The 19,768-nt window shown below is 49.3% G+C and overlaps 1 protein-coding gene and 1 long non-coding RNA gene across 9 annotated transcripts; one reads left to right on the top strand and one right to left on the bottom strand.

Moving 5' to 3' along the window:
- Window positions 1-7,444: 7,444 nt before the first annotated feature.
- LOC148224123 (uncharacterized) lies at window positions 7,445-18,383 on the top strand. 6 transcript variants are annotated; one of them, XR_015803522.1, is made up of 5 exons: window positions 7,445-8,216; window positions 9,234-11,555; window positions 13,129-13,659; window positions 15,366-17,407; window positions 17,653-18,383. It is a non-coding gene; the product is annotated as an uncharacterized LOC148224123 (long non-coding RNA). The 6 variants fall into 6 exon arrangements; XR_015803520.1 differs by having other exon boundaries at window positions 8,869-11,555; XR_015803517.1 differs by lacking the exon at window positions 7,445-8,216 and having other exon boundaries at window positions 11,416-11,555; window positions 13,129-13,192; window positions 13,398-13,659.
- Window positions 11,088-18,730, bottom strand: LOC148224122 (islet amyloid polypeptide-like). Of its 3 annotated transcripts, XR_015803516.1 has the most exons (7): window positions 18,443-18,730; window positions 17,825-18,350; window positions 16,678-16,776; window positions 14,283-14,492; window positions 13,778-13,874; window positions 13,505-13,641; window positions 11,710-11,813 (listed from the first exon to the last, which is right to left on the bottom strand). XR_015803516.1 is itself a non-coding variant. In XM_088164387.1 (6 exons), exons 4-6 carry the CDS (start codon window positions 13,855-13,857, stop codon window positions 11,355-11,357), a joined length of 387 nt encoding a protein of 128 aa, XP_088020513.1. In that variant the 5' UTR covers window positions 13,858-13,874; window positions 14,283-14,492; window positions 16,678-16,776; window positions 17,825-17,966; the 3' UTR covers window positions 11,088-11,354. The 3 variants fall into 3 exon arrangements, 2 of the variants coding, with proteins under 2 accessions (XP_088020513.1, XP_088020514.1); XM_088164387.1 differs by lacking the exons at window positions 11,710-11,813; window positions 18,443-18,730 and adding an exon at window positions 11,088-11,526 and having other exon boundaries at window positions 13,505-13,639; window positions 17,825-17,966; XM_088164388.1 differs by lacking the exons at window positions 11,710-11,813; window positions 16,678-16,776; window positions 17,825-18,350; window positions 18,443-18,730 and adding an exon at window positions 11,088-11,526 and having other exon boundaries at window positions 13,505-13,639; window positions 14,283-14,908.
- Window positions 18,731-19,768: the final 1,038 nt, after the last annotated feature.

Genomic DNA, 19,768 nt, shown 5'->3' with positions numbered 1-19,768 from the left:
AAATAACCCTAACCCTAACCCTAAACCAACTAGCCCTAACACTAACCATAAGCCTAACCTTTACCAAAATAACCCTAACCATAACCCTAACCCAACTAACCATAACGCTAACCCTAACCCTAGCCCAAATAACCCTAACCCTAACCCTGACCCTAAACCTAACCCTAAACCAAATAGCCCTAACCCTAACCCTAAACCAACTAGCCCTAACACTAACCATAAGCCTAACCTTTACCAAAGTAACCCTAACCATAACCCTAACCCAACTAACCATAACCCTAACCCTAACCCTAGCCAAAATAACCCTAACCCTAACCCTGACCCTAAACCTAACCCTAAACCAAATAATCCTAACCCTAACCCTAAACCAACTAGCCCTAACACTAACCATAAGCCTAACCTTTACCAAAATAACCCTAACCATAACCCAAACCCAACTAACCCTAATCCTAACCCTAACCCTAACCCAACTAACCCTAACCCTAACCCTAACCCTAGCCCAATTAACCCTAACCCTGACCCTAAACCTAACCATAAACCAAATAACCCTAACCCTAACCCTAAACCAACTAGACCTAACACTAACCATAAGCCTAACCTTTACCAAAATAACCCTAACCATAACCCTAACCCAACTAACCATAACCCTAACCCTAACCCTAGCCCAAATAACCCTAACCCTAACCCTAAACCTGACCCTAAACCTAACCCTAAACCAAATAACCCTAACCCTAACCCTAAACCAACTAGCCCTAACACTAACCATAAGCCTAACCTTTACCAAAATGACCCTAACCATAACCCAAACCCAACTAACCATAACCCTAACCCTAACCCTAACCCTAGCCCAAATAACCCTAACCCTAACCCTAACCCTGACCCTAAACCTAACCCTAAACCAAATAACCCTAACCCTAACCCTAAACCAACTAGCCCTAACACTAACCATAAGCCTAACCTTTACCACAATAACCCTAACCATAACCCTAACCCAACTAACCCTAACCCTAACCCTAACCCTAACCCTAACCCTAGCCCAAATAACCCTAACCCTAACCCTAACCCTGACCCTAAACCTATCCATAAACCAAATAACCCTAACCCTAACCCTAAACCAACTAGACCTAACACTAACCATAAGCCTAACCTTTACCAAAATAACCCTAACCATAACCCAAACCCAACTAACCATAACCCTAACCCTAGCCCTAGCCCCAATAACCCTAACCCTAACCCTGACCCTAGACCTAACCCTAAACCAAATAACCCTAACCCTAAACCAACTAGCCCTAACACTAACCCTAAGCCTAACCTTTACCAAAATAACCCTAACCATAACCCTAACCCAACTAACCATAGCCCTAACCCTAACCCTAGGCCAAATAACCCTAACCCTAACCCTGACCCTAAACCTAACCCTAAACCAAATAACACTAACCCTAACCCTAAACCAACTAACTAGCCCTAACACTAACCATAAGCCTAACCTTTAACAAAATAACCCTAACCTTAACCCTAACCCAACTAACCATAACCCTAACCCTAACTCTAACCCTAACCTTAGCCCAAATAACCCTAACCCTAACCCTGACCCTAAACCTAACCCTAAACCAAATAACTCTAACCCTAACCCTAAACCAACTAGCCCTAACACTAACCCTAAGCCGAGCATTTACCAAAATAACACTAACCATAACCCTAACCCAACTAACCCTTACCCTAACCCTAACCCTAGGCCAAATAACCCTAACCCTAACCCTGACCCTGACCCTAAACCTAACCCTAAACCAAATAACCCTAACCCTAAACCAGCTAGCCCTAACACTAACCCTAAGCCTAACCTTTACCAAAATAACCCTAACCATAACCGTAACCTAACTAACCATAGACCTAACTCTAACCCTAACCCTAACCCTAGCCCTAGCCCCAATAACCCTAACCCTAGCCCAAATAACCCTTACCCTAACCCTAAACCAAATAACCCTAACCCTAAACCAACTAGCCCTAACACTAACCCTAAGCCTAACCTTTACCAAAATAACCCTAACCATAACCCTAACCCAACTAACCCTAACCCTAGCCCAAATAACCCTAACCCTAACCCTGACCCTAAAACTAACCCTAAACCAAATAACCCTAACCCTAACCCTAAACCAACTGGCCCTATCACTAACCATAAGCCTAACCTTTACCAAAATAACCCTAACCATAACCCTAACCCACCTAACTCTAAACCTAAACCTAACCCTAACCCTAAACCTAACCCTAAACCAAATAATCCTAACCCTAACCCAACTAACCCTAACACTAACCCTAACCCTAACCCAAGTAACCCTAACCCTAACACAAATCCTAACCCTACATCTAACCCTAACTTTACCCTCTACCCATACCCTAACCCGTACGCTAACCCTAAACCATACCCTAACCCGTACACTAACACTCACCGGTACCCTAAGCCGTACCCGTACCCTAACCCGTACCCTAACACTAACCTGTACCCTTACCCATACCCTAACTATAACCCCAACCCTAACCTTTACCCCTTACCCCAACCCCAAGACGGAGACTAAGCCCAAGTCTAAGTCCAACCCCAAACCCTAACCTGGGCACCTCATCCCCCCAGCTCCCATGACCCATTAGGCCCCTGGCCTTTGAACCCCTGGCCCATGGGTCCACTGTCCCCCTAGCCCCCAAGTCCCGTGGCCGCAAGGCCCCATGACCACCTGGCCCTGCTGACCTGTGAGCCACCTTGCCCTAGGATGCCCAGGCCCCCTAACGCACTGTCTGGCCTCTGGTCCCCCCTGGCCCCCTAGCCCCCATGCCCCTGACCCAGACCCACCTCCAATACCCCACGCCTGCACGAATTTCGGCACAGAGATCTCCCCATCTGGATGACACCCCTACAGCGTCTACCCCGATAACGGCTTCTAAACCTGGCACGAGCGATTTCAGAGTCAATCATTTCAGACACCCCTTTTGCCCCAGCCCCTGTGATTTCAGCTCTTTTTCAAACCACAAGCTTTATTCAACTGCCAGCTCTGCTCTTCTGACTTCACCTGAGCCTTTCTCCATCTCTGCAAGAGCAATCTTCTCCACCTTCAATGCACAGCATCTGTGTCTTGGCTCCAGCCCCGCACCAATTCACCTCCCGCCCCAGAGCCTCGAAGCCTGCCCCAGTCCGTATCCCGCTCCTACGGCGATTTCACCTCCATCCCTTCTAACCCGGCACGAGCGATTTCAGAGTCAATCATTTCAGACACCCCTTTTGCCCCAGCCCCTGTGATTTCAGCTCTTTTTCAAACCACAAGCTTTATTCAACTGCCAGCTCTGCTCTTCTGACTTCACCTGAGCCTTTCTCCATCTCTGCAAGAGCAATCTTCTCCACCTTCAATGCACAGCATCTGTGTCTTGGCTCCAGCCCCGCACCAATTCACCTCCCGCCCCAGAGCCTCGAAGCCTGCCCCAGTCCGTATCCCGCTCCTACGGCGATTTCACCTCCATCCCTTCTAACCCGGCACGAGCGATTTCAGAGTCAATCATTTCAGACACCCCTTTTAGCCCAGCCCCTGTGATTTCAGCTCTTTTTCAAACCACAAGCTTTATTCAACTGCCAGCTCTGCTCTTCTGACTTCACCTGAGCCTTTCTCCATCTCTGCAAGAGCAATCTTCTCCACCTTCAATGCACAGCATCTGTGTCTTGGCTCCAGCCCCGCACCAATTCACCTCCCGCCCCAGAGCCTCGAAGCCTGCCCCAGTCCGTATCCCGCTCCTACGGCGATTTCACCTCCATCCCTTCTAACCCGGCACGAGCGATTTCAGAGTCAATCATTTCAGACACCCCTTTTAGCCCAGCCCCTGTGATTTCAGCTCTTTTTCAAACCACAAGCTTTATTCAACTGCCAGCTCTGCTCTTCTGACTTCACCTGAGCCTTTCTCCATCTCTGCAAGAGCAATCTTCTCCACCTTCAATGCACAGCATCTGTGTCTTGGCTCCAGCCCCGCACCAATTCACCTCCCGCCCCAGAGCCTCGAAGCCTGCCCCAGTCCGTATCCCGCTCCTACGGCGATTTCACCTCCATCCCTTCTAACCCGGCACGAGCGATTTCAGAGTCAATCATTTCAGACACCCCTTTTGCCCCAGCCCCTGTGATTTCAGCTCTTTTTCAAACCACAAGCTTTATTCAACTGCCAGCTCTGCTCTTCTGACTTCACCTGAGCCTTTCTCCATCTCTGCAAGAGCAATCTTCTCCACCTTCAATGCACAGCATCTGTGTCTTGGCTCCAGCCCCGCACCAATTCACCTCCCGCCCCAGAGCCTCGAAGCCTGCCCCAGTCCGTATCCCGCTCCTACGGCGATTTCACCTCCATCCCTTCTAACCCGGCACGAGCGATTTCAGAGTCAATCATTTCAGACACCCCTTTTGCCCCAGCCCCTGTGATTTCAGCTCTTTTTCAAACCACAAGCTTTATTCAACTGCCAGCTCTGCTCTTCTGACTTCACCTGAGCCTTTCTCCATCTCTGCAAGAGCAATCTTCTCCACCTTCAATGCACAGCATCTGTGTCTTGGCTCCAGCCCCGCACCAATTCACCTCCCGCCCCAGAGCCTCGAAGCCTGCCCCAGTCCGTATCCCGCTCCTACGGCGATTTCACCTCCATCCCTTCTAACCCGGCACGAGCGATTTCAGAGTCAATCATTTCAGACACCCCTTTTGCCCCAGCCCCTGTGATTTCAGCTCTTTTTCAAACCACAAGCTTTATTCAACTGCCAGCTCTGCTCTTCTGACTTCACCTGAGCCTTTCTCCATCTCTGCAAGAGCAATCTTCTCCACCTTCAATGCACAGCATCTGTGTCTTGGCTCCAGCCCCGCACCAATTCACCTCCCGCCCCAGAGCCTCGAAGCCTGCCCCAGTCCGTATCCCGCTCCTACGGCGATTTCACCTCCATCCCTTCTAACCCGGCACGAGCGATTTCAGAGTCAATCATTTCAGACACCCCTTTTAGCCCAGCCCCTGTGATTTCAGCTCTTTTTCAAACCACAAGCTTTATTCAACTGCCAGTTCTTCTGCTTCGCTTCTGGATCCACATTGCTCCGGCTGTGCCATGTAATGGTCTTTCTGCTTTCCACGGCAGGATATTTTTTTTTACCTCTACCTCTCTGTGGTTTGAGCACCTCCTGAACTCATATTTCAGCCACAATCTGAGAATCCTTACCCCATTAACATCTCTAGACTCCCTTTCATATCCCTTAATGATTTAATATCCAGCCACACACATACCATCGTGCCTCCATATGCCCTAACACAGCCCCAAAGCAGTTATGTTTTCAAACCTTACCGTATTTCTCCAGCTCTGCTTCCTCAGCTCCAGCCTCTCAGTTTCAGTCTAAGAAAGAAGAAAACGCGATTAAATCATATAAAGCTTAGAGATAAAAAAAACATAAAAAAGCACCTTTATTCCCAATACTTGAAACCATATAAATTGCCCTCACTAGGAGCAACCAGTCCCCCAGACCCAGTAGCCGCCCCCCCTACACGCCACGCCGGGCCCCAGCGGCCGCGCTCCGCCGCGGGCCCCGCCCCTCGGCTGCGCTCCACCCCGCGCCGCTCCGCCCGGGCCGGCCCCGCCACCTCCCCCCCCCCGCGCCGCCCGGGCCGGCCCTGTCGCCCCCCCCCCCCGCGCCGCCCGGGCCGGCCCTGTCGCCTCCCCCTGGGCCCCGCCCCCCCCACCACCACGCCCCGCAGCTCCGCTCGGGCCTGCCCGCCGACCCACCCCGGGCGCCACGCCGCGCCGGCCGGGCCCCGGCGCCACCCCTAACCGCCGCCCGCCCCCCTCAGATCCCGCCCTTACCTCTTCCGCCGCCGCCTCCGCAGTGCCCCGACCCTGCGAAATACACGCTATTTATGGCCAGGCCAGCCAATCAGAGCCCGAGGCAGTTCCGGCCCGCCTATCAGAGCCCCCCCACTCCCGCCACGCTCGGCTCCACCCCCATCAGTCCCGTTACGGCGTCCCCGCCCGTCGCCTCCCCACTCGCCGCCGCCGCGGACCCCCGGAACGCTGCGGCCGCGCGCTGTCCCGGACCGCCGCCCCCCCCGCGCTCCGCCCCGCCGCGTGACGCCGCTCGGCCCCGCCCCGCCGCGCGACGCCGGCCCGCCACGCCCCGCCGCGCGACGCCGCTCGGCCCCGCCGCGGACCCCCGGAACGCTGCGGCCGCGCGCTGTCCCGGACCGCCGCCCCCCCCGCTCTCCGCCCCGCCGCGTGACGCCGCTCGGCCCCGCCATCCCCCAAGACCCCGCCCTTACCTCTTCCGCCGCCGCCTCCGCAGTGCCCGACCCGCTGCAGCACACGCTATTTATGTGGAAGGGCCGGCCAGGCCAGCCAATCAGAGCCCGAGGCAGTTCCGGCCCGCCTATCAGAGCCCCCCCACTCCCGCCACGCTCGGCTCCACCCCCATCAGTCCCGTTACGGCGTCCCCGCCCGTCGCCTCTCCACTCGCCGCCGCCGCGGACCCCCGGAACGCTGCGGCCGCGCGCTGTCCCGGACCACCGCCCCCCCCGCGCTCCGCCCCGCCGCGTGACGCCGCTCGGCCCCGCCCCGCCGCGCGACGCCGGCCCGCCACGCCCCGCCGCGCGACGCCGCTCGGCCCCGCCGCGGACCCCCGGAACGCTGCGGCCGCGCGCTGTCCCGGACCGCCGCCCCCCCCGCCCTCCGCCCCGCCGCGTGACGCCGCTCGGCCCCGCCGTCCCCCAAGACCCCGCCCTTACCTCTTCCGCCGCCGCCTCCGCAGTGCCCGACCCGCTGCAGCACACGCTATTTATGTGGAAGGGCCGGCCAGGCCAGCCAATCAGAGCCCGAGGCAGTTCCGGCCCGCCTATCAGAACCCCCCATTCCCGCCACGTTCGGCTCCACCCCCATCAGTGCCGTCACCGTGTCCCCGCCCACTGTCCCCGCCTCCTCCCCACTCTCCGCCCCCGCCGGGCCGCCAGGGACCGCCCCTAACAGTAAATATGGCGGCGCCCGTCCGGTCACGTGATACCGGACAAATATGGCGGCCCGCATGAAGTTCTGCTCGCCGGCGTTATGATCTGCGGGGATGTGCTGTCGAGGTCCCGCGGGGGGGTGGGCCGGCCGGCTGACGCGGCGGTGGGCGTCGGTGTTGCGGACGGGTGACCCGGGGGACGCTCGGGTCCCGCGGGGGGGCGAGACGCCGTGGGGCGTTGACGAGATGATGCCAAGAGGCGGGCCGCGGCGCCGAAGTTCGGGGCGGGAGGGACAGCGACGGCGGAGACGCGACGAAGTCGGGCGGAGGGCCGACCCGGTGCCGCGCGGGGGGGCGTGGGCGGCATCGGGACCGGCATGGCCGCGGCTAGCAGGGGACGCGGCGATACCGACACTGGCACGGGGTCCGGCGCTGCTCTCCTGCTCCGCCGCCAGGCGGCGCTGCGCTGCCGTCCTGCCGGGGCTCTGGTCACGCTCCTGCTAATCAATAATCCTAATCCATAATTTGGGGTTGGTTTTTTTTTGGATCGTGACACTTGGCACAGGAGGGACATTGCCGGCACAGCCCCTCCCCTGCAGAGCCCAGGGAAAAGACGTGGTCGCTGCCTTTTTTCCTTAGGAGCTCTCTGTGCATTTTGTCTTTCACTGTGTGTGACCACCTCCTTTCAAGGGCAAACTCGGCTGTCTTCCTGACTCACAGCTGCTTTTATTGCTAAGTTTTCTTTGAAAGAGACATGAGCAGCTGGAACACCGAGCTTGGATGTTGCTGCTCTGCTGGAGAGAGGGGACTGGGGTGTGGAAGGAGTGAAGAACCCCCCAGGCAGTGTGGCGCTGCAGCTCTTACTCGGACTGAGCCTCGTTTGTGGAAATTGATGCTGTTCTGTGCTTCACTAGAAAACCGGAATTTTTTCTTTCCTTCGGGTTATATTTTACTTGTGCATGAATTCAGCTGTGTAATTGCATTCAAGTGTGCAGCCAGTGTGGCCACCTCTGTTTTCCTTTCATTCCTCGGGCAGTAGCAACTGCAGAACCCTATTCCAGGTGGCAATGATTTCTATATTTCAATAACATATTTGTTCTTGATGCAGCACAGCAAGATAGCAGCCATGAGTTTCTAGAAGGGTGTAGGGGTGAGAGGCTGCAGGGCCGGAAGAACAGCGGTCATATCAGCAGGAGAAGGCTTTCTTACTTCTATTTGTTGCATATCGGGCATAGGTAAGTGCAATGGGAGTGTTCTGTGGCTGCAACAATAGCCTTTAATGCATTAAAAAGTAAAAGCCTTGTGTAGAAAGTGGGGGGAAACAACAGAGATTTAAAGACTAAAGATTTAAGTGACTAACATAAGTAGATGCAATAAAAGGTTAAACAAGGAATGCTAATGGGTAATACTGAGCGATATATCCTTAGACAAAATATTCCTGCTTTATTTTATGCTTGTGCACTTGGACTTTTTTAGGACTGGCTTTGTATTTAAACATTGCCTGATATGCGGCGTGTGTGACTTCGTTACTTACATGCTAAAAAGCAGAGGTTTAGTATCTTCGGTTTTTTAAGGGGAATAATGCCATGTTTATCACATTGTCTGTATTCTTAATTTTCCTCTTTTGTATTTTTTGTTTGCTTGCATATTCTCTGAAAGGTGGAGGGAAGCCAGATGAATTGAAAAAGAATCCAATCTATCTAAGGCTCGATTCTCAAGTAATATTTACATCCCTGAAGAAGCCTAGAAATACATAGTGGGATTTTTAAAAATGCACAGAAAATTCTGGCCATGCTGTTTGCAGAGCTGATGAAGTAATGCTTAAATGCTTATTAGTAATTAATTCATTATTAAATAAATGTATTTATTTTCTTTTTTCCATTACAGTCCATTCTTTTCCTGGCTCATTTAGCCCTGGACTGTGCTTGTATCCAGCCTTACTATGGCTAGATGCTTCGTCTCTGAGAGGCCAAGTGCAGCAACAGCAGGAGGGAGGGAGCAGAGCTGTCTTCTCAAGGGAGTACGGGCGGGAACAAATCTCACTGAAGGAAGTTTCTCAAGATGCTCTGGCTGATGAATTAACTAACGTAGCTCAGAATGAAAGTTGATTTGGAGTCTGAGGTGCTGGTGGTGTGGGGTTTTTTTACCAAATCTTTTTCTCTTTGATTTTAGTTTGAACGGTTCATACCAAATGCAGATGAGATTCCTGTCAACTAACTCTAGTTATCTTAATTCTAAGTGCTCATTTTCAGCTAATTGTCTAGACACTCTCTATCATCAGCGAAGAAATAGAGGCACTTCAGGAGTGATTAATCCCATCCTAAAATAGGTGTCTAAGCTGGGATGAATTGGAAGTAGTCTTCCTCCACCAAATAGCAGGAGAGCGCTGACAACTGGTTAGACAAAGAGGAGCTAAAGACAGGTGAGATGGTCCCCCTCTTTTCTCTCTTGGTGGTTTCACTGACTTAGGAACCGAGTTAGATTTTTCAGTATTTGTGGAATAGTTTGATTGTGTGAAATAGATGCTGGTATCCAATCCACCAGATTCGAGAGTGTGTGAGGCAGAAAATAATGTACCCAGTTTCACTGGTCCTGTGCATGGACAGCCTGTGCTTTGTTAGTGTTTGTCAAATGGTAGCTGAAAAAACAAAATCTGGTGCATAAAGCGTGGCTCATATTCCGGGCTGGGATCAGCCTAGAGATCAGCAGCTACCCACAGGGAAGGCTCCACTTGGTTACTGCTCTGTACAAACAATCTCGCAGTGACACTTCAAAGCTGTCCTCTCTCTCATTTGTTTTCTGAAATGTTAATAAATGAAATAAATATTCTAAATTAAAAACAAATTAAACGCACAGTGTGTGTGCAGCGTAACTCAAAAGTAACTGGAATGGAAGGCATTTCAAGCTGGCAGAAGTATTAGTTCAATGGCATATAAACGGTTTTCTCAATAAAATTCAGAATTAATATCCATTAGAACTTTAATGAAGGTTGAAACTTCCCTCAATAAAGAGAGTAATTAATAACACTTTTTACAGTAGGAATCCTGTACTTTTTATTCCCATGCATTTTTTTGTGTGTGAAATGATGTGAATATGCCATTTAACATTAAATTAGCAAAAATGTTTCTATTTCGAGGTATACTTTGTAATGGAAACAAACCAACTGAAGGCAGTTATTGAACTTTCATTTGCCTCTCCAGAACTAAGGTTCTGCTGAATGTTTTTCGTAATTGGACAATAATGTTTTTCGGACAACAGTGAACCCTTCACTGAGGAAGTGTGGACAAAACAGCCATTTCTGTGAAATGAAACAGCTCACCTCTATGAAAATTTGCTTAAAATTTAAAGGAACTTAAAGGTTTTTAAGCCTGCCCTGATTCTGGGCTGAGATAGGAGAAAATAATGCCGTCAGATTCTCATTAAGGTCTGCCCATCTCTGAAATATTTCCCCTGGATTTTGGTAGCAATTTAAGTATGCCAGAGGAAAAAATTACTGAGTTTCTATGATGTGTTTTGGTTCTTGAGCTACTCATTGTTTTTTCTCTTCCCTTTGTTACTGTAGTTAAGGAAAGGAATACCCAAGGATGGGAGTTTCTCCTAGATTGTATCAGAGCTATCTCTTATTCATATTTATTATACTTACATATATTATTATACTTATTATGCTTACATTTTACTGATATCATCTTAACATAAGAACTGCAAATCCTTAAAATCCCCTGCTCAGTAGGCACAGAAGTCTGTGCTGCAAGACCACGTTTCCTTGCTTGCTGTATGTTATAGTGGAAACAGGCCAATCAGTTAACTGCATAATTGTCTGATTATGGTGCACAATGCAGCATCTTTTCTCATCTAGTTGTTCCTTCAACTGTACCAGACAAGATGCTGTAGATGTTTAAAAAACAGAAGATTCTTCTGTTTTACTTTCATTAGGACATAACTTTTGCTAGCATTCTGATATTTATTGTTCTTTAATTAAGGCGGTTTCTTTCTCTTACCAGACTGTGACTATAAAGACATACACATCATGGGTTATCTTTTTCATCCTTTTAATAATAATAATAATAATAATAGTAATAATAATAATAATAATAATAATAATAACATTGTTGCCATTACTTTTCCATTTATTATCGTGACAGATTTTTACAAAGGATTTTAACAAGCAGATTTCTGGAGTTCTTAATGGGGTTGGAAGAATAGCCTATGCATGTCATTGTACATGCATGGTGGAATGATGAACATAAATCACATACCCCCACACACACACAGAGAAAACAAGGCACTGGTAAGACTGTACAAGTAATAAATGACCGAGAGGTTGTTGATACAATAAAAACTGAGCTTCTAGTGTCAGCAGCCATCTCCAGAGCCTAAAGCTGTGCGTGGCTCTGGGGCTCTCTGTCCCTCTTTCCGTAGGTGTTGGAGCCCACGTTGGTGGGCGGGTAAAGGGCCCCGGCGCTGCCGCTGGAGCGCACCAGGAAATCGGCCAAGCGCTGCGTCACACACGTGGCCGTGTTGCATCTCCTCTTCTCCAGCTGGTGACTGCCAAGGTGAAACAAAGACAGCCAGCAGTAAGTCAAACAATGAGCCATCGAGTGTGCCACTTCTCATAGTCATTTGAGCTCTGCTAATGTGGGAGTTCTTTTAATATGTGCACAAATACAGGAACATTAGAATCTTCCCACCACCTACTTTGTTCCTGAAAAAAATCCTTGTGCTGGGTGCTATTATCAGTTTTAATGATGGAGGTTATTCAAATGCAGAGACATGAACTGTCATATGTCGTTTTTATTGATATCCTGCACAGCAGTTTATGACATTTAGAAGACCTGTAATGATAGTATAGGTGAGACACAAAGTGAAAGCAATGATTAAATGTTTAACTTTCAGCTGAACTTCTAAATCTATTTAGAGCTCTTGCTGATATCATGAGGATTACTAACATAATGATGATCACTAACATTTATTCAGTTCTCATGTTTTCACAGAATTACATCCTGCTCTCACTGAAGTGAGTGGTAATATTCCAGTCCACAGCAAGTGGATTAAACCCAAAGACTCTTTCTCCCATCTGCACCACATATCATGAGAAGTAGCAGGCATTGCCAGCTTCTGCCAACTGCAGAATCACTTAGCATGGTCTTTTGCTCTGTCTCTCTCCCACTTAGCTCTGACTAAACAGAGGTTTCATCTAAAAAAAAAAACCTGCCACATCTCTTTTGAAACACCAGCAAATTGAAAGTTCTGTTGTGGTGAGAGAAAATCCTTTGCTGAATGATACTTTAAAGAGTGTCCGAGGAAGGATCCGTATCTAGAAATAACATTTTATGATCTGAACCGACAGATCATTTACAGAACTCCACGTAAAACCTATGTAGCACGAGGGGTTTTTTTAAATTGCAATGTAATGGTTAGCTTGGGTTTTCAGACTTGTTTCTTAGATTACTGTGTTCTTCCTTCAAACAGAAATACTTGCTCGCAGAGATTGCCTACTGAGTTGTTGCATATTTTCTTGGACTTCTTCATGCTGATACGGCATGAATTAGATATCACTTTGTGGCTAAAATTTACTGTGAAGAGCAGCTATATCCCAGTTTCAAACTCTGAGCAGTTACCAATGTGTTCCTTTGCTTACTGATTATTAAATCTATCATCTAAAATGTCATATAACCTTTTGAAGTTATTTGTATTGATCTAATAATACCAGAGGAAAGGCAGCTATGAAAGGAATGTCTGTCTTATACAGGTTCTTGATTAGTAGATAGGCAGCAGTTCTTAAGCAATTAATATTTTAAATGTGTAATTGCATTACAAGAAAATTGTTGCATAGGGCTTTATATAACCTCCCATTGACTTTCATGGATATTTCTTTTGGTTTTATTCAAGTCCTTACCACACAAGGTTCAAATAGCAACTGGTTCTCACAGAGGTCCTGAAATTGAATTTATAAATAACAATATATTTCAGACAAGTGAAATTCTCTCAGAATCAATTTCCTCTTTTCCTTCTTCCTATGATTAATATTTAATTATGTGATTTTAAAATTGCTTAATTACTGAAAGCATTTTTACCATAAAATAATTCCATTCCAGTAGAGCTGCAGTATTATTAAGAAGGGTATGTTTTCTTTTCTTTCCCCTCCAGGCTTGGAAATCTGATGAACTTTTTAAAAAGGAAGGCGCTTGCAAAATGCACCTTTCTTCACAAGGTAATGTAGAGTTTGCAGCCTCTTTAATTTAAGAAAGTTTATAATCGTAAAATGATCAAATGATTTGAAACAAAGTCCCTGGATTTCACTTTCGACCCTAAATGCTTTGATCTTTTTGTTACAGAAAAGCTGATCTTTATGCTTATAGGAAAGCTCTGTTTAGTAGAAGGATATTTTAATATCTTTTTTTTTTTTTTTTCCTGAGGGAAAAAAAGCAGAAGCAAAGTCTCTCAAATAGCAGGATATCACTGGAACAAAGTTTGCTTCATGATTCAATCTGATATGGCTGGAAGAAACAAGGAAAATCAATACCTTTTTGTCTTTGCTGCTGGTTGTTCTGGCATTTCCTCACTGAGTCCTGAGAGTGTATTGTGTGACATTACAGGCAACATCCATCCTTGTCTCTTGGAAGTACCATCAGATAGATCATCAGCCAGAGACAGTAATCTCTGAACAACAATAAAACAGTGAGCTTGAATAACTCTATTTTTATATTATTTAAGACATGAAAGCAAAAGCAACTCATGCAATAATCTGAACACCTTTTTCCCTAAAAAGAAATAAACATGATTATTTGTCACTCACCCCTCAATAGGTGTAGCTTCCAAACAGCTCAGAGTGACAGAAAGTGCAATGAAGAAAACTGACAACTTCAGGTTGTGCATCTTCCCTTCCAAACTTTCTGAAAAGAACAGTGATTCAAAACTGAAAGCTAACCCAAATACTCTTCAGCACATCCTATCACCGATGCCCATTCTGTCCTAAATCAAGAGCAATTAGTCTTTTTCACAAGCTAGAGTGAGAAAAATGATCCCTTCAAGTTTAGTGACACAATTCAGTTTCAGAAATATAGCTCTCAGCAGTAAATGCTCATTTTCCATCCAGTAGTTTCAATCCTATCCCTTATCTCTGATTTGCGTTTCCTGACATATCCCAGTCTCAAATTCTGGTCCCCAGTGCAGTTTACTTTAAAGCTGTCTTAGTCTTTTCCTGAAAAAATGCTCTTGATTAATAATAGGGGATATAGTGCTTTTCTAAAGGCGCATCTTTTACACTGCAGGGAAAATAAGAAAAAAGGCAAAGTATTTACCTTTTTGTGGTCACAGATCTAACTGGAGAAGCCAGCAAGCCCTCTTGGTTAGCAGGAAGTGTGCATGCAACAATTCCACGCTTGCATCTGGCTCTGGAGTATCCTTCTCCCTCTTCCTTTCTGGCAAGTCTCACGACTCTTATATATCCTCGACACCTTTCTCAGCTCTGACATCAGGCAGCACAGAGAGACTGTCGTTAATTCCAATCCCTACAGACAGAAAGTGCCCCAGAGAGGAGCAGAGGCAGGTGGGTCATTATTGCACTAGTACATCAGTAAATATTCTCCTGCTGTATGCAGAATGCCCTCGTGAAGGTACTGCAAGAGCATATTGCACATCAGAAATGTAGCCTCAATTTTACAGCTCTGATAAGCTGCTGTGGTTATATTCCCTGTGGGTGTTTTCGTGGGCTAAATAAGGTAACAAAAGTCACAAAGAAAGCCAGAGCAAATGAAACGCCAGGCCACTGGTAATTGAAATACAAGAAAACATGTCTCAGAAAAGATGGAAAAGTTAAAGTTGTGGAGGTTTGCTGTACAATATAGATAGAAAGCAAAGGTATCTGAAGGGATAAAAGCTGTATGATGAATAAGAAAAGAGTGAAAGTTATTTAAATTGACAGATAGAGTTCTCATTCAGGGTAACACAGTAGAAATCATGCACATTTTTCAGTCAAGTTTAAATGTCAATGAAAATTCTGTCGCTATGAATGTAAAATCTCATATTTTAAAAACCAGGTGGATTTGTCATGAGTGAAAATTGAGTCAATTAATGCTTTTCAGAAGGCAAAGACTAGGATTAAAAAGCCAGGAAATGTCAGAAAAGCCAGAAAACGTGCAAATTTATTTCTCTAGTATGCATAAAGTATGGTTGAGGGAAAAATGTACAGCTTTTAATAGACTAAATCCAGTGTTGACGAAATATCTAATTGCAGATTTCCAAGGATACAGATTAGAACCATTTACCTCTGATTTCAGTGGAAATTAGGCAAATCACTTCCCCCTCCCTCTCCCCCCCCCAGAAGTGTGAGAGCTGGAATCCTTCTGCAGTCGACTTAATTTTCTTTTCCTCCTCTCTTTCAGGACAGGAAGAATCACGACTCTCCTGCCATCTTTGCCAAGAGCTGTGGTGTTTGATCAGCCAAAGCCCAGAGGCTTCAGCACCAGAGGTCTGAGCCTGGAGGGCTCCTGGTGCTGCCCGTGCTGTGGGCTATGTCAGAGGATGCAGGGTTCCTCTTTGCCTCCCTGCTGGGATTAACTGCCATGGGAATGTGGGATCTGGGTGAAACTCCAGCTCTCCTGGTGTTCAGGGGAGCAAGGTCTGAGGGACTCCTCTCTGGGGATGTGCGGTGAAGGACTGAATAGTGTGGAAGGAGAGTATTTATAAACTGTATCACTGTTTCTCCCAAAATTGGGGTGGAGCACTGATGGGGGCGGTTGGGTTTGGTCTGGGCCGGCTATTCTTTGTGCAATTTTTAAATTCTCTTGTATGATTTACTGTCCGGTATCTTTCTAACAAAAGCTGACATAAATTTAGATTAAGGATTAGAACTTGGGTCCATTCATTGCAAACATTTGACAAGGCTGGAGGACTGGGGTGGTGACTGCTCTCAGGAAAGGTTACTTATTAATACTGTGTCAGATTTCCCGCAGTGACTGTCAGGCCTGCATGGCTGTGAGTTCGTGCTCTTCTCACTGGGGAAATAAGTTCAGCAAAATTAGAAATGTTAGAAAAATCCAGCCAAAAATTCCACCTCTGTACCCCCTAAGTTTTCCCAGTTTTTCCCAGCTAGGAGCTGCACAGAAGTCAGGCAGGGGAAGTGACAACAGGGAACAGCTGAAAAATTCAAAGGCACAAAGAGGAAAGGGGAAAGGTTTCAGAAAACAATTCTATGGTCTAAGAATAATTTCTGATTCCCTAGTGAGAAGAACACGAACTCACAGCCATTCAGGCCTGACAGTCCCCTGCAGTGAGAGCTCAGCACACATCCACAGAGGCAAGTCCAGCATCTTAAATGAAAAAATAAAAATAAAAACCAGAAGAAAAAGGTGATTTCTATTGCTTCAGAGTTATTTCAAGTTCTTAAAGCCCAAGCAACATTTGCTCTTGATTTTGGTTGGGTGAATCATGAGCAGTGGGCACGGGTCATGCCATTCATTGAGCAGAAAACCCGGGGTCATTTAGAGGGGACACAAGAACTGTTTGTGTAGCGACCTCGGGCTGCAGAGGGGCAGGAGAAAGGCCAAGGGAGCTCCCCGGGGCCACCAGGGCCTGTGGGGAACAGAATGGACGCTTGGATGACCAGTGGAGGTGAGGAGTGGATCTGAGTTCATCTACAGGGAAATAAGGAGGGGATACTCTGGAGTGAAAAGCTGAGGTGATGAGTTCACCCACCTGGGCACGAGTTGTGTTTGCACAAAGTGGGACCAGAGGTGAAGGTCAATCCAAAGTCGATCCTGCTTGACCTCTGAATTCCAGGATAAGTTTTACAAGCTGCCAAATGAGAGATTAAAAACACATAAAAATTAAACCAAGAGCATTAATGAGGTTCCTGAGAATCCATTATATTGTTGTCATAGAACTCTGTTAAGAGTTTTGAGCTTTTAATGACAACAATGCAGCTCTTGATTTGAATTAATCACTGTATGGGATTTGGGGTTTATTTGGGTTTTAAAGACCTCAGTGGTGGCCCTGACACTGCTCAGGAGCTGGTAGGAAAAGCAGGGTCAGAGCTCCTGGCAGGCACAGGGTCCTTCTCCCCAGAGTGGATTGTGGAGGAATTGTTTGGGACTTGGATTGTCCCTCTGGGTGATGCCAGTTGCTGTGATTTATAGAATTCTGCACATTTGATTCCCAGCACTTCCCAGCCCAGGGGCCTGAGCTGACAGGGCAGCACAAGGGTTGTTCTCTGCGTAGTGCCCAGATTTGGAGATCACTATCAGCTTTGCTAGCTCCCATGAATTATCCCCATAGCCCTGAATTCCCTGCTCAATTCCCACTGCCATAACCTCACAGTGCCTCATGGAATGTGGATATTCCCATGCAGAGCTGCCACTTGAACACCAGCTGTGCCAGGAACCGGCAGAGCTTCCAAGGAAGCTCAGCAGTATCAAGACAGGTACAGGTTTGTATTCCAAAGAATTTGCTATTTAAAGCCCTCGTCTCCCAGCCCCCCCCAGGAGACACTTGACAGAGCTGCCTGGAATTCAGCTGATTTAACTCCCCTGAGCTCAGGCTCCAGGTGATCTTTTCAAGCAGAAGGCAGGGGCCAGAGGTGCTCCCTGTGCCCAGAGGAGGGCCTCTCTCCCTGAAGAATCTCAGTTCTTCTCAGAGGCTCAGCAGTGGCCTCTGCAAGTTCTTTTCCCTCAGGAAAGGGATGCACATCCCTGCCCTTCAGCGCATCTCCAGTGGGACCCACCTGCAACAGCTTCCCATCCCTTCTGCACTTCCAGCTGGCTCCCTGAAAAACTCCCACCTTCACCCAAACAAAACTCCATCCCACCCAAACCTTTGATTTTAAGGAATCTCTGCAGGCTCTTACTTGGGTTTTGATATTTGCGAGGGAAGAGTGCCTTGACTTTAAGCAGCCCCAGCTTCAGCAGCTACCATCGTTTTGGCAGCACTCGCCTGCAGGAAATGCCCCCTGCCACTCTCCAGAAGAACTTTGGTCCTGCAGCAGAGGAAGCCTCAGGACTTATCCTGCTCATTTCTCCCTGCAAGGGGACATTGCAAGAGCAAATTTACAGCTGCTGGGTAAATCCTGGAAAGGGTGGGAAAATCAGGATTATGGGAAGAGTTTGGTGCTGACATGTCAGGTGCCAGCCAGTTCTGCCCTACAGCCATTGCAGGGGTTGGTGTGCAAAGCAGCTTTAGCAGAAGAGAAGGAGCTGCAGTTCCCTTGTTGGTGCCAAGGACTCCCATCCTTGGGAGGTTCATCCCCATCACCCAGAGATTGGCTCAATCGGTTGGAGCAGAGTGGTACTGCAAAGGTTGTGAGTTCACTTCTCAAATGGGCCACGTACTTGAAAGACTTTAGGATCTGTCTCACCCCCAGTCTATCCTGTGATCTAGAAATAAAGAAGAACATTCTCAGCTGCCTCGTTTACCATTGCAGAGGTTTTTTGAGTGGCAAAGCAAGGGGAAGGGGGAAGCATCTCACCTGGCAGGTATTGGAGAAGCAGCCTGAATGGAACGCAGTGCCTGGCCCCGGCTGAGCGGCTCCTCCCGCCCACGGTGCTCCAGCCCCGCTCGTTCCCCAGGGGAGCGGCGGGCGGGAGCCCCACGGCTGTGGGGACACGGGAAAAGGGGAGGCAGGCGCTGCTCTGCGCTGAGGGCTGCGGGGGCTTTGCATACCCGCGGGGGGTGCGGGCGGTACCGGGGGCGTTTGGGGCTCCTCCCAGGGCTCGTACGGCGTTCCTCGTGCCCTGGGCGGTTCCAGCCTCGATCCAGCGTCTGCACGAGACGATTCCACCGCCATTCTCCCAGGCACGGTTACCGGCAGAGCCCCGGCTCCCTGCGGCCACAGCGGGATCGCGCCCAGAGTCCCACGCCCGCTGCGGCCGAAGCAGGAGCGGCAGCGCCGGGCTCGGTCCCAGCGCCCGTCCCGGGGTGGCTCCTGCTGCCCGCGGCGATCCCGTTCCCGGATCCCAGCCCCGATCCCATCCCGCTCCTGCGACCCGCACCCTGCCGGCCCGGGGAGAGGCGGCAGCACTCGGAGGCGCCGGCAGGCACCGGCAAGACCCAGAACCGATCCCTAGACTCACCTGAGCTGAGCTCCCCGCAGCACCGGGAGCAGCCCCCGCATTGGGTTCGGCGCAGCGCTCCGAGCGATGGTCCCGCCGCATCCCAAGAGAAGCATCCGCCTATGGAGCGAGCTGGGAGCGGCTCGGGCGCACTTGAAGGGCGCGGGCGGGGCGGGGCCCCGGGGGGTGGGACCAGCACAGGTGTGGGGAGCGGGGCCTGCACAGGTGTGCGGGGCCCCAGAGCGCCTGCGCGGGGCGGGGCTGAGGGGGATTTAAACCGCGGGGCGAGCACGGCGGAGCCATTTGTTCCTCGGCGCTCGGGGGGGAGGCTGCGCCCGGGCCGGGCTCTGTATCTCTTTTTCTCTATATTTCTTTTCTTCTATACGTCTCTTTTTCTATACCTCTCGTTTCTCCCCTCCTTCCTCCCCTCACCCCACCCCCCTCCTCCCTCCCCCCCCCCCTACCCCCCCCCCCTCCCCCTCCCCCCTAGCCCTCCCCTCCTTCCCCCCCGGGCCCGGCTCCCCCCATGCCCCTACCCTACCCTACCCTACCCTACCCTACCCTACCCTACCCTACCCTTCTCTCCTTTTGCTCCTTCCACCTTTCCCGAACCCTAGTCGCCCCCGTCCCTTCTCCCTAATCCCGTTCCCCCCGCAATTCTTCCCTACCTGCCTTCAATCCTCCCCCTCCTTCCTCCACCCTCCCTTTCCCCCCACTCCACCTCCCCCTGCCCTGCACACCCC

This window comes from Sturnus vulgaris, chromosome 4 (assembly GCF_052056855.1).
Source record: "Sturnus vulgaris isolate bStuVul1 chromosome 4, bStuVul1.hap1, whole genome shotgun sequence".
Classification (NCBI taxonomy): domain Eukaryota; kingdom Metazoa; phylum Chordata; class Aves; order Passeriformes; family Sturnidae; genus Sturnus; species Sturnus vulgaris.
This window is presented reverse-complemented; position numbering and strand designations above follow the sequence as displayed.

Coding starts and splice junctions, on each gene's coding strand:
- LOC148224122 (XM_088164387.1), bottom strand. CDS start 13,857: ATGCACAACCTGAAGTTGTCAGTTTTCTTCATTGCACTTTCTGTCACT. Junction 13,640..13,777: donor GAAGCTACACCTATTGAGGG/GTGAGTGACAAA, acceptor TGTTGTTCAGAG/ATTACTGTCTCTGGCTGATG. Junction 11,527..13,504: donor CCAGCAGCAAAGACAAAAAG/GTATTGATTTTC, acceptor TCACCTTGGCAG/TCACCAGCTGGAGAAGAGGA.